Below are 16,546 nucleotides of genomic sequence, written 5' to 3'. Positions count from 1 at the left end.
TTTATTCTCCTAAGAAAATTTTATTCGAAGGATTGTTGATATGTACGGGCTCTAAAATATAATCACTTTAATTTTGAAAATTTACGGTATATCGAAATTACGTTATAAAAATACGATATTAAAATGTAAATTATTTTTTTCTACATACTACAATTATTCATATTTGAAAACTGAGGTAGTATTTCCGACCACTTAATATTGTGGAAAATTTAAGATATTAGCGTGTAGCAAATTTTGCATGGTTTTAAATTAACGAAATTTTAAAATTTTCAACACAAAAATATTTTATAATGTTCTAAACTTTACGACAGTTTAAAAAGCAACTCGGGTTCTTTTAAATATTACACAAATTAAGCTCAATCACTTTCAAAATGCGAACACTTTCAAGTATTAACCCTCGATTGGTCATCAGAGTACACTCCCCTTTCGTTTGGAATTTCAAAAAAATACTTTCGGTGTAAATCTATGCGCTTTATATTTACGTAAATACAAAGTAATCCATATTACAAATTGTGCAAATTAGTTCAGCGAGTGAATGGAGGAAACACCCCAACACATGTCACATCCCTTAACCCCTGCAACTTCATGATTAATTAGCTGTAAACATAGTCAGCTGATGCTTTGGTAGGTGCCACACAAAAAAAGGGGTTTGTTGCTTAGTTTTATGTATTTGACATCTCTGCTTTGCGCTGCGAAATGAATAAAATTATGTTACTGAAGGGTTTGAAGTTCAAGCGATGCTTAATGACAACTAAATCATGTAGTAAGTGGCTTATAATATTTTGTATGATAATGAAGAGGGTATGCATGAATATAAAATACTCGTTTTCAAAAGGGGTCAACTTGAGTTCAACGCTGAATTAAGTGTTTAAGTGGATTTTAATGCTTTAAGTGTTTATATAGAATAATTTGAAGGAATTCGGAGTTGATGTGTAATGTAATTAAAAGCGCTGATTTTTGTTTTTTTCAATTTCGAAAAAAATAGGAATTTCTGATTTTATACACTCACTTGAAAAGTGCTAAAAGTCATATATTTTATATATAGATTTTTTTTAGGTATACAAAGTATTTGTCTGTGAATGTGTCATATCGATTTCATTATAAAAAAATTATCTTCGCTTCATTCTCTATATATTTAATTGCTTTTGTTTGCTTTGGCTTTATCAATTTTTTTTTGTGTTAATTACTTCATTAATGCAATTATCCACATTTTTTCACTTTCAATTGAAATTAAAATTCTATTGTATGTTGTATCTCCCCACGATATTTATTCACCTTTGTTCACATTATTCTCTTCTTTATTTGTTGTTGCAGTTACTAACTACACTTAACGACGATGGCCGTTACATTGATGGCGATGCGGCAAATAGCAACAACATTAATAAACAAAGCGGCAACGGCAACAGTAATAATATTAGCAATAATTTGCTAAATAATACAACAAATTTAGTATATGATAAACAAATACAACAATTAAGAAGTAGCAGTCCAAATAATAGCATATCAAAAGGAAGAACTGAAATTTTACTAGGCGATCAAAGTTTAAGACAAGAAATTCGGTGAGTAAAATTAAATATTTTAAAGAATTATACTGAAAAAACTATGCTAAAAAAAATTATTAGAAAAAAGTCTTGCTTATTTGAGTTTGCTAAAAAACACTCCAAACATTTTTTGAGTGTATTTATTAGTTTAGGGAACGTTTCGCGCCTTGTGAGAAGAGCTTCGCCGATTTCCTATCGATAGCGACCGATACCGACGGCTTCTTATCAATTGCGCAATTATCGCAGACTCATTGGCTTCTTATTGATGTTTCATCGACTTACTATCGACGGCTTACAGATGTGCCATTAATTTTCCATTGAAGTCTTATCGGGCTCTGTTTCTTAGCAAATCGATAGCACGTCAATAACGAATTGGTAATACTTCCATAACAAATAGGCAAATTTCGGAAAACTTTTTGATAACACATCGATACCTCTTGATAACTTTTCGATAATAATATTGGCAACTTTCGATAACAAACCGATAACTCGTCTACAACAAGTTGATAAGAAGCCTAAAAAATTGGTTTCACTCCGAATATAAGTAAATAACTTTTCAATAGCAAACTGATAAAGTTTAAAACCAATTGATATTTTTTCGATGAGAAAAACGATAAGTTTTCAATAATTAACCGATTTTTAGTCGATAAAAGCACAAAAATCATCTATAACCCTCGTGATCGATGGCAAATTTATAACCTATGGCAACTCGTTTATCTCTCGTCGATAACACAACGCTAACAAACAAATATCTCGTCTATAAGCCAATAGCCCGATAATTCGTCGATAGCAAGCCACCCACACTTTGATGGCAAATTGATAACCCGCTATCCTTTTTTAGTATTGGCTTCGGTTTTTACTTCTAATCTTTTTGCTATATCTCCTACTTTTCTTTTTTCCTTTCCTAAGTATTCTCTCCATAAGCTAATTCTTCGAGAACTTTTCTGTGCATTGCATTGAAATTTTGTCTTGGCCTTAGTATAGCACATTAAAACTTATGCTTTTCTGTGAGATTTATCTTGCCTTAAGGCCTTTGAATTATTCAGCTTGGAGATAAATAGTCCTCTCTATCCTTATATCAAATAATAAAACTTTTGAAGTGGTTAATAAAAAGGCTGGTGTGATCTGAAACAAACATACGAATTCGACTTTTACGTCGTTTTGGCGCTTACGTTACGTCAATAGCTAACTTTGAATACACACGTCTCAGTGGTTATGTTCCAAATCTGCCTTAGCAAAAGGAATACAAATACTAACGTTTTGCTTGGCGTTGTCAGTTCATTTCCTTGCAGCATTTCAATTTTGCTAAATTTTTTTTCATTTTTCAATAAATTTCATCCAATTTACAAAAGCGTTTTCATTTTTATACTCAGCTGAGCAGAGCTCACTGAGTATATTAATTTGGTTCGCATAACGGTACCCCGTAACGGCATAACCTAATCGAGATATATATAGACTTCTATATATCAAAATTATCTGGGTGAAAAAAGAAATTCATTTAGCCATGTCCGTCCGTCCGTCCCTCTGTCCGTTAACACGATAACTTGAGTAAATTTTGAGGTATCTTGATGAAATTTGGTATCTAAGTTCCTGGGTACTTATCTCAGATCTCTATTTAAAATGAAATAAATCGAACAATAACCACGCCCACTTTTTTCGATATCGAAAATTTCGAAAAACCGAAAAAGTGCGAGAATCAATTCCCAAAGACGGATAAAGCGATGAAACTTGGTAGCTGTGTTGACCTTATGAGGTAGAATAGAAAATTAGTAAAATTTTTGACAATGGGCGTGGCACCGCCCACTTTTAAAAGAAGGTAATTTAAAAGTTTTGCAAGCTGTCATTTGGCAGCTGAGTATGTAATGTTCAGTTACACCCGAACTTAGCCTTCCTTACTTGTTTAACTATAAATTTGTTATTTACATTTTTTAATGACAAAAAATCAAAGTTTGAGATTTCCAGGAAAACTGCATACTTCCAAAGTGATGCCAGCGCCAACACCACGCAAAAGTCGAATGTGTTCCGGCCTTTAGGGCAAGGCGGCAGTGTTGTTAAGTTCACAATTCTTAGCATACCTTTAGAAAGGTATGTTAAAAGCAAACTTTTACAATTAAAGCGTTCGCTTGCTAAATTAGCGTTAGAACTAGACGAATCTAATATGCATTGCTATGAAATTTACAATTTCCGCTTCGCTATTAGGCACAAAATAACTGAGTCACTACGACTTTTATTTGTTTGAAGTCTGTTTTTTGTGTGTCAATGGAGTGGGTAATTGTCAGTTAATCACTCACAAAGCAAAAACAAATACAACTTAGAGAGAACACATGTAGTGAATTGGTTGTTGTATGTTTTTTAGATTCATTAAATAGTAAATTAACTGTGGCGCTTCTACAATAAAGTAGGTTGAGTTCTAATAAAATGATTGATGTGTTCAAACAACTCGAATTTAGTAAAATCGGACGCTCAACGATTGATGTGCAATTTATAAGAAAGTTACATTACAATTTGACTACCAGAAGTGATTGAATTGGGAAAAAAGCTCTGTTTCATTTCCCAGTATTTTTTGCATCTATAACATCTCGGGACAGTGTTCGAGCTGATTGCATTCTATTCTTCTCAACGCTTCTTTGGCCTATTTATTCCATTTCTTCTGCAAAATTTTGATTTGGCTCTTTTTGCTGATTCGCGGTTCGCATCTCGGTGAAAACTTTGATAACATTACGAAACTGCCTAATGATGATTACGTGGGGGTTTTCGAAGTGGTACCATCGCAATATGCCAGCAAATGTTTCCTTCTTTTCAGATTCTCCTAAACAAACAAAATAATTGAATATTCAATTATTATAAGCCGGTGTAAAGTTCATGAATTCTTAAATATTAAGCTTAAAATACGGGGTTTTTTTTTTCTAAAATTTCCACAGCCTTTTTTTCGCAATGTACTTGCAGCTGATAAGTACACTTGAATATCAATTGCCTACCTACAGGCGCAACGACATATTGGCACTACAGTGGCTATCAAACTAACATTATTTTTAGTCTGATTTCATAAATTTTCTGATACTGTAAGAAAAATCCTGAATCAGCAGGAAAATATTTAATTGAAAACACCAAATTTACTTTTTAATACATATATATTATACAGTTTCGAACAGGAAAATAGTATTGGCGATTTTTATCGAATTTTTTTATTTTCAAGATTTAAAAAAAAAAATTTGATGTATTTTGTTTCTGAAATAATGCAAGTCAGTCTCAAAACCTTTTTAGACAAATTTTGAAAATTCTATAAAATTTTACGAACTTTCCGAGTTTTTTTTGAATTTTTTTGAGTATGCAATTTTCTAGCCCACTCAATTTTAGTCCAACAAAATACACATCACAGGTTTCTCAAAATCGCATTTAGGTTAGGTTAGGTTGAACTGGCCGGTCCAGGAGGACCTCACATAGACTGATTGAGTCCGTAGTGTTACCAGAAGTTTGTTTTAACGACCAAACTGAAACTGAAAATAACTCCGTCCTCTTGGCAAATACTAGAAGCTTCCTAGGACTTCAGCCACTTGCTGCTTCTAGATATGACAGCTGTATCACTCCTAATAGCTGAATTCTTAGCCTGGCAAGTGCAGGGCACGAGCACAGAACGTGCTCGATTGTTTCCTCCTCCAACCCGCACTTCATACATCTGCTATCACTGACCAAGCCTAACTTAAAGGCATGTGACGCCAGAAGGCAGTATCCAGTCAGAATACCCGTCATGAGTCTGCAGTCCTCTCTTTTTAATGATAGAAGCAAGTGTTTTAGTCTAAGGTTGTAAGACCTACACATAATCTTCGACACTTTACAGCCCCACGCTTGAACCCACGCCTTTCCCGCTTGGTCGATCATGTGCACCTCTCGCCTTCTCTTAATCTCGCCCAATCTAATTGGGATATCTACGGAGCAAGCTTCAAGGGATGCGCCCTCTTTAGCTAGTTCGTCCGCTTTTTATTCCCATCTATTCCCATATGCCCCGGGACCCAATATAGATGTATGCTTCTCCCTGTCCCGATTCTCTCCAGATACTGCTTACACTCTAACACGCATTTAGATGCTGTGCTATGCGAGATTATTGCCTTAATTGCTGCTTGACTTTCAATATAAAAGTTACACGGTTGCAGCTTAAGCTATTCTCTTCCAGGGTTTCTACTGCTTTGTTTATGGCTAATATTTCCGCTTGGAAAACGCTACAGTAATCCGGCAGCCTGTAGGATCTGCTTATTTCTGGATCAGCGCAGTATACCGCAGACCCTACTCCTTCCACTACTTTGGAACCATCGGTGTACACATGTATCGCCTCGTCCGCCATTTGCGCCAACCGTCCCGAGCTGCCCCGAAGCACCGAGCCTGGTTGCGGTCGTTAATGCTTTGTTCTTTGCTACCAGGTCTCCAGGTGGAATGTGCAGAATGGCACACAGTGCAGCCGTCGGGGTTGTTTTCAGGGCTCTCGTAATGCTAAGCATCGATAGTCTGCATACCCCCTCTAATTTTTTGAGGTATGTTGTTTTTTGTGTGGCTTTCCACCAAACAAGAACTCCATAGTATAGAATAGGGCGTACAATTGCTGTAAAAACCAAATGAGAAAGAGAGGGCGATAGGCCCCACGTACACCCCAGCATTCTTTTACATGTATAGAGTGCCGTTGAGGCCTTCTTGACACTCTCCTCCACGTTGAGCTTCCATGACAGCTTACTGTCTAGGATGATTCCTAGATATTTTGTTCAAGGTTTCTCCTGTAAGGTCACCCTTCCTAACTTAGGCCTGGTCCAATTTGGGACCTTGTACCTCTTTGTAAACAAGACCATATCCGTATTCCCCGCATTGACTTTCAACCCGACATTAGATGCCCACGTATGAATATCCCGAAGCGCCCGATCCATCAAAGAACTAATCGTTAGCAGGCACTTTCCACTTATGACAATTGCAGCGTCATCTGCGTAAGCCGTAAGGTCCCTCATCGAATTGCCTGGACAGTTGGTTGATGACCAGCGTCCACAGCAGAGGTGATAGCACCTCCCTGCGGCGTGCCCCTGTCCACTGATTTCGTGGCCTCGTACAATCTGATTAAGGCAGGATGTACTTTAATGCAATTAAGACCATCCATAATCGCCCATTTTGCAACATTATTGAAAGCCCCGGCAATGTCCAAGAAGACTCCTAGAGCATACTCCTTATATTTCAGGGATTTATCTATGCTTATTACCACCCTATGCAATGCGGTGTCTACCGACTTGCCTTTGGTGTACGCATGCTGTGTTGTGGAGAGCAGCTTTTCATCCACGTTGGACTTTATGTACACATCTATCAGTCTCTCAAAGGTTTTGAGCAGAAATGATGTTAAGCTAATGAGTCTATAGTCTTTGGGATACATGTGACCGATCTTCTCCGCCTTTGGTAGAAAAGCTACACGAGCAGTTCTCCAAGAGTGCGGTACATGATTAGTTTTATGCACCCATCGAATATTATTTTAAGCCATTCCACGACCGCCCTACTTGAGACTTGTAGCATGGCCGGGAATATACCATCTGGGCCCGGCGATTTAAACTTAGAAAACGTCTTTATTGCCCACTCGATCTTGGTATCGGTCACCAAGCCCGGAACTACTAGCTCCGTGATCGGAGTGTGAGTGATGTCTGCTGGCTCCTCTAAACCGTCTCCCGATGGGAAATGTGTATCGAGAAGCACCTCAAGGTATTCCTCACTATTACGTGACCATTCCGTTCTCCTTCTTTATTAGTCCCTGGACTATGTTTCCCTTTGCTAGGACTTTTTTCAACCGTGCTGTTTCGCTGGAACACTCTATGTCCGTACAGAAACTTTTCCATGAGTTTCTCTTCGCCCTGGTAATGTCACGCTTGTAGATCCTCAATAGATCCCTGTACTCGTCCTGACACGCTTCGCTTTCCACGGTCTTTGCGAGCTTAAACATTTCTTTTACCTGTCTTCTTAGAAGACTCAGCTCATTGCTCCACCATGGCGGCTTAGCTTTTCCTCTGAATCTTCTTAGAGAGCAAGCTTTGTTATACGCAGTCATAGGCGTCCTTGTTAGGAATTCATTCGACTCCTCCCCTTCCTCTACATTAGCAACCTCTTTGGGTTTTCCCAGTTTTGTTTCTACATGTTTCTGGAATTTTGTCCAGTTCGTTCTAAACGTTCCTCCCTTCTCTACCCTCTTTAGGGGGATGCTGAAGCTGATATACGCATGGTCGGAGAAGGATGGTCTATCAAGAACCATCCAATCATACCTTGATATATCACGCTCGGAGCTCAATGTAATATCCAGAACATTGCTGGATGTTGGACCAATATATGTAGGGACGTTTCCCCTGTTGGCTATCTGCAAATTGGTTTGCAGGATGTAACAAAACAGAGATTCGCCTCTCTCGTTCGTATCTGCTCTTCCCAACGCATTGTGGTGCGCATTTGCATCTGCGCCTATGACCAACCGCCCTTTGCGCCCTTCCTCCTGTACTAGCCTTTTGCACTCCATCGGTGGAACCTCCGCAGCATGGGCCATGTAACAGGACGCCAGATTAAATGCCTGCTTATTCTTTTGCTCAACGGCCACCGCTACGAGATCCTCAGTGGTGTAATTAGGCAGCATATATGAATGCAGCTGTTTCCTTACCATTACTACAGCTCGCACCCGTCCTTCCGCTTGCGCGTAGTAAACGCCAAACCCGCGGCTAAGTCCAGAAACCTTTCCTCCCGATGACAGCCACGGCTCCTGGATCAGCGCCACGTCAAACGAACCCTCCTCAAGGGTTAAGAGGAGTTCGCGACGCCACTTTACTGTGTTGGAGGTTAATCTGTAGGACTTGCAGCACCATTGGGCTGTTTGTCCCCCTCCAGCACCTTCGTCCTGACGTCGTCGTCCTCCCCTTGCCCTTTTGGTTTAGAGTATTCGAGGCCCCCTTCAGCCTCTCGTGACTGTTATGCCGGGTGTTCCTCTGTGCGAGTCACAGCACCATTTATTTTCTAAATTTTTTTTCCGAGGGTGTTTTAGATTTGCTTTCAAATAAAAACTATATAAAACACCCTTCGCAAAAATTTTTTAAGAAATCAACGCGAGTTTTGGAAGACCTATTATTTGTAATTTACTAGAATAAAATTGATTCGGTTACAAAACTGCGTGCACAAAAAATTGTGAAAATTCTGAATAAAAAGTTCGAATGTGCGTAAGATTCTCTCAAATCTCGAAAAGATTTTTGAGACTGGTTTGGTTAGTTTCAGTTACAAACTTCATAGGAGGTTCTTTTTTAGATTATTGAAAATAAAAAAGGAGAATGTAATTGACGAAATTTTCTAAAAATTGCTACTGCCATTTTCATGCTCGCTGCTGCATGTACGTATGTATATTTTTTCTATTTCGTTATGTAATAAATTGAACTGATTTTAATTTCGCTGCTGCAAATTCAATTTCTACTTCAACAAATGTGCTCAAATAAATCACGAGTTTGGCCAATTGCCATAAATTTATGAAAATTTCTTCGATCTAAAATAAACGCACACATATGCATTTACACGAATACAATAAGATTTAATATATGACGTTTATGAAACCGCAAAATTTGCGCATCGCCAAACATTCGCACTCCAAAAATAGTCACTATTTCTTGCTTCACTCTTTGTTTTACTGCATTCTCAGCCTCTTTAAAGCGGCGAGTAGCACTTGGAAGAAATTGCTTTTTGCACAGTTGCACATTCGTGGATCTCCAGGTTCTTCTTGAGTATTGGAGTCCAGTCTGAATTTGAGAATATTTATGCTTATTACGTATGTGAAGAAAAATAAACTAAGGTGGAAGCATAAACTGCGGTTACGCTAGGTTATTTTGAGCATGAGCTATGAGAATCACTCAGGCTGCTGAAGGCCAGTTGGGGTGCCACATAAATAAAAATTTTACGTCAGCTTTAATTCCTAGAGAATTGGTTTATGGTTTAGTATTGAACTCGACCGTGGATAAACCCTTGAGATCTGAGTAAGCCGAAGCCGAACTACCTTCGCTTAGTTTCAACTATTCTTTAGACATGCGGCTACAGCTGCAAGGGGTTTTCAGGGTGCATATAATCCATTTGAATGATATTTCATCATAACCCGCAATAAACCAAAAAAATATGGCAGACACTCTACCACCTCCACTTTTAGACAGAAGAATTTTGCCACCTTGTCAGAGCAGTGCTTGAACGTGCAGCTTACTTTGAGCACCTCAGTGAACCAGTTCACATCCTTTTCTCAAGGGGAATGAAAGTATTTAGACTGGGTTATAGGAATTTGCCTGTGCCTAGTAATCTGCCCTAGTTTGAATCCGAAAGCCCATAGCTCACATCATGAAGATTAATGAACGTTTTAGCTTACTATGTTGAACTCCGTAACATACAGTCTTCTCTGAGTGTAACATGCTAAATTCTAAAGGCTGAAAGGTTTGTTAGTTTGTCCAGACTTCCCTTATATAATTTTGAACTCAAACTCACCAGAGATCTTTTCTAATTAGAATCCATAAAAAAAACGATACAAAAGGGGTAACAGGGGCGATTAAATTTCTTGTAGCATCGCGGCCTGGGACTTTACAAATGAAGGTATCAACTGGTTTGACGTTCTTGAAGATGTGTTACTATCAACAAATTAAATGGGGTTACACAGAAAGGATGGGCCTTGGGCGGAAAAAAGCCACATCTCCATCCGGAATTTAGAACAGGCTGTCATGGGTAAATGGATCTACTGTTTCCTAGGATTTTCGTTAAGAGATTTGATAATTATTGAGTTGTCATGCTGATTGATTTAGGCCCGACTCCTTTTTAGGAGATTCAAACTAGTGAGCAATAGAATTCCGCAGCTAGCTAAAGTTATCAGTAAAACGAGCTGATAGCGAACCAAACTACTCAACATTTGTTGACTCTGGCTGGTCGTTCTTGAATTAAGCTTAAGAATAGAAACGTCTTGCTAATGGAACATCCAGCATTTCTTATCAATCATTACGAGATTGGCAGCGTTAACAGGGCTGGTGAGGTGGTAAGGTGACACTGTTGCTTGGAGTATTTTTTTGGCATAGGAAAGTGGGACTGGATGAAGGTTCAATGACATACCTGGAAGTGTCAGATATAATTCAAATATACCAGATTCATACATGGGAATGGACTAAGAGCATTGGTAGAACAACTCTAAGACTTCAAGCGGGTTTCCGGTACAATAATTACAAAACCTGGTGGAGGAGTGTATCATGCTGACAAGATTAGGTTAGGTTAAGACGGCGTGCGTGGGTATTACCCACAATTCCACTCGGAGACATTTTTGTCCACTGAGAGTGCCCTCAGTAAGTGCAGGGTGGCGGCACATTGGTTTAACCCCATTGCCTCCTAGAGGTCCTCAACGATGTAGCCAAGAAGAAGCGCGTCCAACTTCCCAACCTCTGCCATGTTGTTGAAGACCTTGAGCCCAGAAATCTGAGCCTTCTTCTTTGAAGCACCGGACATCGGCAGAGAAAGTGCTAGATCACCTCCTCTTCCTACTTATCCTGACAGCTTCTGCAGAGGGAGCTTGTTGGTATTCGCCACCGTCGGAGCATTGGTGCGGTAGCACAATAACCTGTGAGGACACCTGCAAGTACCCTCACCGCAGATTTGTTCAGTTTGAGAAGGAAGCTGGTGCCTTTCCTATCCAAGCATAACCATAAGGACCCTGAGAATGCGCAGTCAACACTTTTGGTCCATAGCAAGTCCGTTGCCCTGTTCTCATATTCCTCAATTCTCCCCAGGAGACAACTCAGCGGTGGTCGGACGGAGCTGTCCACATCACTTATGTCTAAATAGGAACCTTTTCTAAACATCTCATCTGCGAGTTCATTTCCTTCAATACGGCTATGTCCAGGGACCCAGCAAGTGGGATATGGTGACAAAGTAAAAGAATTTCTCTGAGCGGCGCCGTCCTTATTTTATTCTGCATGTACACACATACATACATATTCGCTTCGTTTTTGGCGTTCATTGTTTTCGCCTGCCTGCTGTCGATTGTTGCTTATGTCAACTTAAATATTCTGCTTTATTTTATTGCACTCCATTTCACTTTGTTTTATTGATGTCTTCTTGGTCAATCGATATATTCGCTGAGCGCGTGCTTCCTTCATGAGCATTTTTGTTTTTGTTAATTTCTTGCGATTCGCTCTATGCATATAGTAAATGTAAATACAAACATATGAGTCCTATCAAAGAGCTGTCCTTATAATTTATTTGTATTTGTACATATATTTATATTTGCAAATATATATACATATATGTATTCATGACTGTGTACGTGTGTGTGATAGTATTTTATTGCTTTTATCATTAGCCGTGTTTTTTAACACGCGCGTATACGTTTCGTTTGCGCGTGTTAAAAAACGCCTATCTTCGCTTAGATAATGCTTAGGAGACCCATCTAGCGGCTGTGGTAAAACAACTAGCTACAGCAACAGGGTGTACCGAAAAGCGGAGACGCAACGCTCTGATGGCCATAGGGTATAACATATAGCTGAATCAGTTGCGATGAATTGTGGACACACATATAATACATAGAATTAGTGTACAGGGTGAAACAAAGACACATATTTCAGTTACATCTGAGTATAATGCGTATTGAAATTTAGTAGGACAAAATTTATGCGCAGCAATTTCAGAGGTGTATTTATAGTTTGTCTCTTAGCAGTCAATAACGGATATACGCGTGTTAAAAAACACGGCTATTGTTGTGTCAGTTGTCGCAGGCAGCCTTGTTATTGTTGTTGTTTGAATTGTAAAATAATTTTCACATTACATACCTGCAAGCGGAAGCGTTCGTATGCAAACACACGCACACATACACACGCTGACATGTACAGTAGCGAACACGAAAATAGCAGCGGCAGTTTTCATCAATTCTTTTTTTCTTCATATTTTCGATAATTTAGGAAAAAGCTTACATGAGTTTCGTAAATTAAAATATGCAAATCAATCTCAAAAATGTTGTGTAGAAAATTCGAAAAATTTTTGAGCCTTTTATTTAGAGTTTTCTGAATTTTGTTTGGAAAAAAAAATTGTCAACAATCAATGCGAATTTTTAGAGACTTGTAACTTGCATTTTCTTTAAATAAAGTTGTCTGGGCTACAAAACAGCATACTCGAAAATATTCAGAAAACTCTAAAAAAAAATTCGAAATTTTCTCGTATTTTCGAACTTTTTCGAAAATATTTTCGAGATTGATTTGAACAGCTTTGGTTACGAAATTCATTCTAGTTTCTCCTAAATTATATTCAAAAAACTCTAAATAAAAAGTTCGAAATTTTCGTTAATTTTTCTACCATTTCTCCTTTTTATGCCTGTCCCTTTCTAATTTCCTTTATCGCCATTTTTTTTCATTCTATTTCTCTCTTCAGCTCCCACAGCCATTCCCACTCTCACTTCCACTTCGACTACCACTTCTACTCATCTTTTCGTATATATGAAACTACTATACCAAATTTCAGACACCTGTTTCAAATAGGTACGCAGATAGAGCGAATTAAAACTTTTCTAAGTTGGGGGCGTGGTACTGCCCACCTTCACGGAAGCCTGTACCATTCGTGGTAGCCTTTTCCAATATTTCTCAATATAGTACTTTAACAAGTTGGACATAACGAAGCAATCAGCTTCATAGATCTGTCAACCGACGGTTGCAGAACTATGATATCATGACTTTAGCTCGGAAGGACCCCTTATCCCTACGCGGCCCTCATATATTAAAAACGTTTCTACAGGAATTTACAGAAATGCGAATGGGAACAAATCAGAAATTTTAATTTGCTGTAGCTTTAGGAATGACGATTACCAGCCTGGTTTGATAAAATCAAGGCATGATCAATTTATTTATTCGTGTTCCGAGCATATGTTGGATCAGCGAATATCTTTGACATGGAACATTTTGGATAAACACTGTGGCTTGGGTTCGTGTGCTTCAACATATAACAATTAAGCTTCCACTAAAGTTGTCACAACAGGTTACTGGGCCTAACTGTACCTACGTCTGATGCGTGAGGCCGACACGGGTTAGCCCCTAGATTCTTTGTGGCCATTAAAGTGACCGCTTCTGTCCATTGATATAGAACATTTTTTTATTCTTTCTTTGCTGTATTACTTGATTTTTTCTTACTCTATCATCTTTTTTGTTTTTGGCATTTTTTCGTTATTTATTGTTATTGCTTTCTTTTATCTTAAATTATTGCTTTATTTTTTTTATTGCTTCCTTTTTTTCTTTTAAACAATTCTCACATAACAATTTAACTTTTTATGACTTTATTAAGGCATTTTAGTTTTTCGACATTCCAACACTTTCAATAAACTATCAAATTTCACCATCAATAAATCATAATATTACTTTCGCTTATAGTACATTCACAAACACATACACACACACAAAGTGATAAAAAACATAAACTATGTCCGCGTATGAGTGTATGTATGTGAATAATAACTGTTGCATCTTTTCAAGTATCAAATTCATACATCACTCGGATTTCTGTGTAACCGCCAACCTGTCTCATCAACCTTTCAAATCTCCATTGTCAGCCAGTGCATCACATCAAATGTTTGTTTGCATGGAGCTCTCTAACATTAAGGTATCCTCTTATGTTTGTATGCGTGTTTGTGTGTATGAGGCTTGCTTTTTGTAATTGGATAGGATTATTTTCCTTTTCACTTAGCAGGTGTAGATAATCTTGACTTTGAGTGTGGCAAATTTGATAAATTTTTGGCTTCTTTCACCTTTTTTGTGATGGACTTTCTTAGTCTTCTATGCTTGACTGCCTTCTATGGTCTCTAACAAACTCCTTTGCTTTGTTGGATAATGGAATTCTCAAAATATGTGGGTTTCAAGTGTATTTCATGCTTGACTGAAAGTTGTCTGTCTGACAGCTCAAGTGTTTTGTTTATTTTTTTTTTTGTGATTTATGTAATATTTTGGTTTATGTTTGTAGAAAATCGAAGGAGCCCACAGTTTTATAATAGAAACACTATTCAGATATCCTCTTCTTGTAGCAATAAGAAGGATACCTGAAGATTTCGGGTGGTTTTATCGATGTTGATGGTTTTTTGTCGGATGTCGTATGGTACGATTGGGAAAAAAGCACCATCAAGGAACCAGGCCAACCATCACAGGAAACATTTGATATGACCACGTTGAACCTTCTTGGCTATCCAACCATCTCCCCATTTTGTGGGGAACTTGGGGAACAGAAGTCGTCACGGGTGGAGGACATTGACAATTGGGTTGGTGAGGCTATAAATTGCGCTGGCAACCTCTTAAAATGGTCGCGCTACACAAACTTTGAATTCTTTAGTCTAGTATCGCAGATTCCTTTTTGAGAATTGTTAAATTTTATAGCTTTTTAAGCCAATACCTCCCTTAGTGTGGGGCCCTTAGGTCAGGAACGTCCTACTCATTATGAGCCATTAATCTTACAAATTATTTATTTGTTCAAATTTATGTATATCAGGTGATTATTCTTGGAACTAATATTTTGGTTCATGTATACCCTCTTTTTTATACTCAGCTAAGCAGAGCTCACAGAGTATATTAATTTTGTTCGCATAGCGGTACCCCGTAACGGCATAAATTAATCGAGATAGATATAGACTTCTTATCAAAATGATCTGAGGTATCTTGATGAAATTTGGTATGTGAGTTCCTGGGCACTCATCTCAGATCGCTATTTAAAATGAACGAATTCGGACCATAACCACGCCCACTTTTTCGATATCGAAAATTTCGAAAAACCGAACAAATGCGATAATTCATTACCAAAGACGGATAAAGTAATGAAACTTGGTAGGTTTGTTGACTTTATGACGCAGAATTGAAAATTAGTAAACTTTTGGACAATGGGCGTGGCACCGCTCACTTTTCAAAGAAGGTAATTTAGAAGTTTTGGAAGCTGTAATTTAGCAGTCGTTGAAGATATCATGATGAAATTTGACAGGAACGTTACTCCTATTACTACATATATGTTCAAGATAAAAATTGGCAAAGTCGGATGAAGGACACGCCCATATTTAAAAAAAAATATTTTAAGTAAAATTTTTACAAAAAAATTTAATATCTTTACAGTATATAAGTAAATTATGTCAACATTCAACTCCCGTAATGATATGGTGCAACAAAATTCAAAAAGAGAAGAACATTTCAAAATGGGCGTGTCTCCGCCCTTTCTCATTTAATTTGTCTAGAATACTTTTAATGCCATAAGTCGAACAAAAATTTACCAATTCATGAGAAATGTGGTAAAGGCATAGCTACAATGATGGTAGCTGTTTTCTGTGAAAATGGGCGAAATCGGTTTGAAGCCACGCCCAGATTTTATACAAAGTCGACCGTCTGTCCTTCCACTCGGCCGTTAACACGATAACTTGCGCAAAAAACGATATATGTTAATAAACTTAGTTCACGTACCTATCTGAACTCACTTCATCTTGGTATTAAAAATGGGCGAAATCCGGCTGTGACCACGCCCATTTTTCGATATCGAAAATTTCGAAAAAATGAAAAAAATGCCATAACTCTATACCAAATACCAAAAAAGGGATAAAACATGGTGATTGGACTGGGATTTTTACGCAAAATATACATAAGTTTAGAAATAAATTTGTGAAATGGGTGTGATACCTACCATATTAAGTAGAAGAAAATGAAAAAGTTCTGCAGGGCCAAATTGAAAGCCCTTGGAATCTTGGCACGAATACTGTTCGTGGTATTACATATATAAATAAATTAGCGGTATCCGACAGAAGATTTTCTGGGTCACCCTGGTCCACATTTTGGTCGATATCTCGAAAACGCCTTCATTAATATTTTTAATTTGATACCCATATCGTACAAACACATTCTAGAATCACGCCTGGTCCACCTTTATGGCGATATTTCGAAACGCCGTCCACCTATAGAACTAAGGCCCACTCCCTTTTAAAATACTCATTAACACCTTTCATTTGATAC

General features: G+C 38.0%; 1 protein-coding gene across 6 annotated transcripts in view; it reads left to right on the top strand.

Moving 5' to 3' along the window:
* The window catches only part of sdt (stardust), a 449,266-nt gene that overhangs the window by 289,199 nt on the left and 143,521 nt on the right, over window positions 1–16,546 (top strand). For all 6 annotated transcript variants that reach the window (XM_067779589.1, XM_067779588.1, XM_067779587.1 and 3 more), the window contains one exon: window positions 1,315–1,559. In XM_067779589.1, coding sequence (XP_067635690.1) covers window positions 1,315–1,559 — 245 coding nt within the window. The remainder of the gene's footprint in view (window positions 1–1,314; window positions 1,560–16,546) is intronic.

This window comes from Eurosta solidaginis, chromosome 4 (genome assembly GCF_040869045.1).
Source record: "Eurosta solidaginis isolate ZX-2024a chromosome 4, ASM4086904v1, whole genome shotgun sequence".
Lineage (NCBI taxonomy): Eukaryota > Metazoa > Arthropoda > Insecta > Diptera > Tephritidae > Eurosta > Eurosta solidaginis.
Note: the sequence above shows the minus strand (reverse complement) of the source record. Positions and strands in the feature narration are given on the sequence as shown.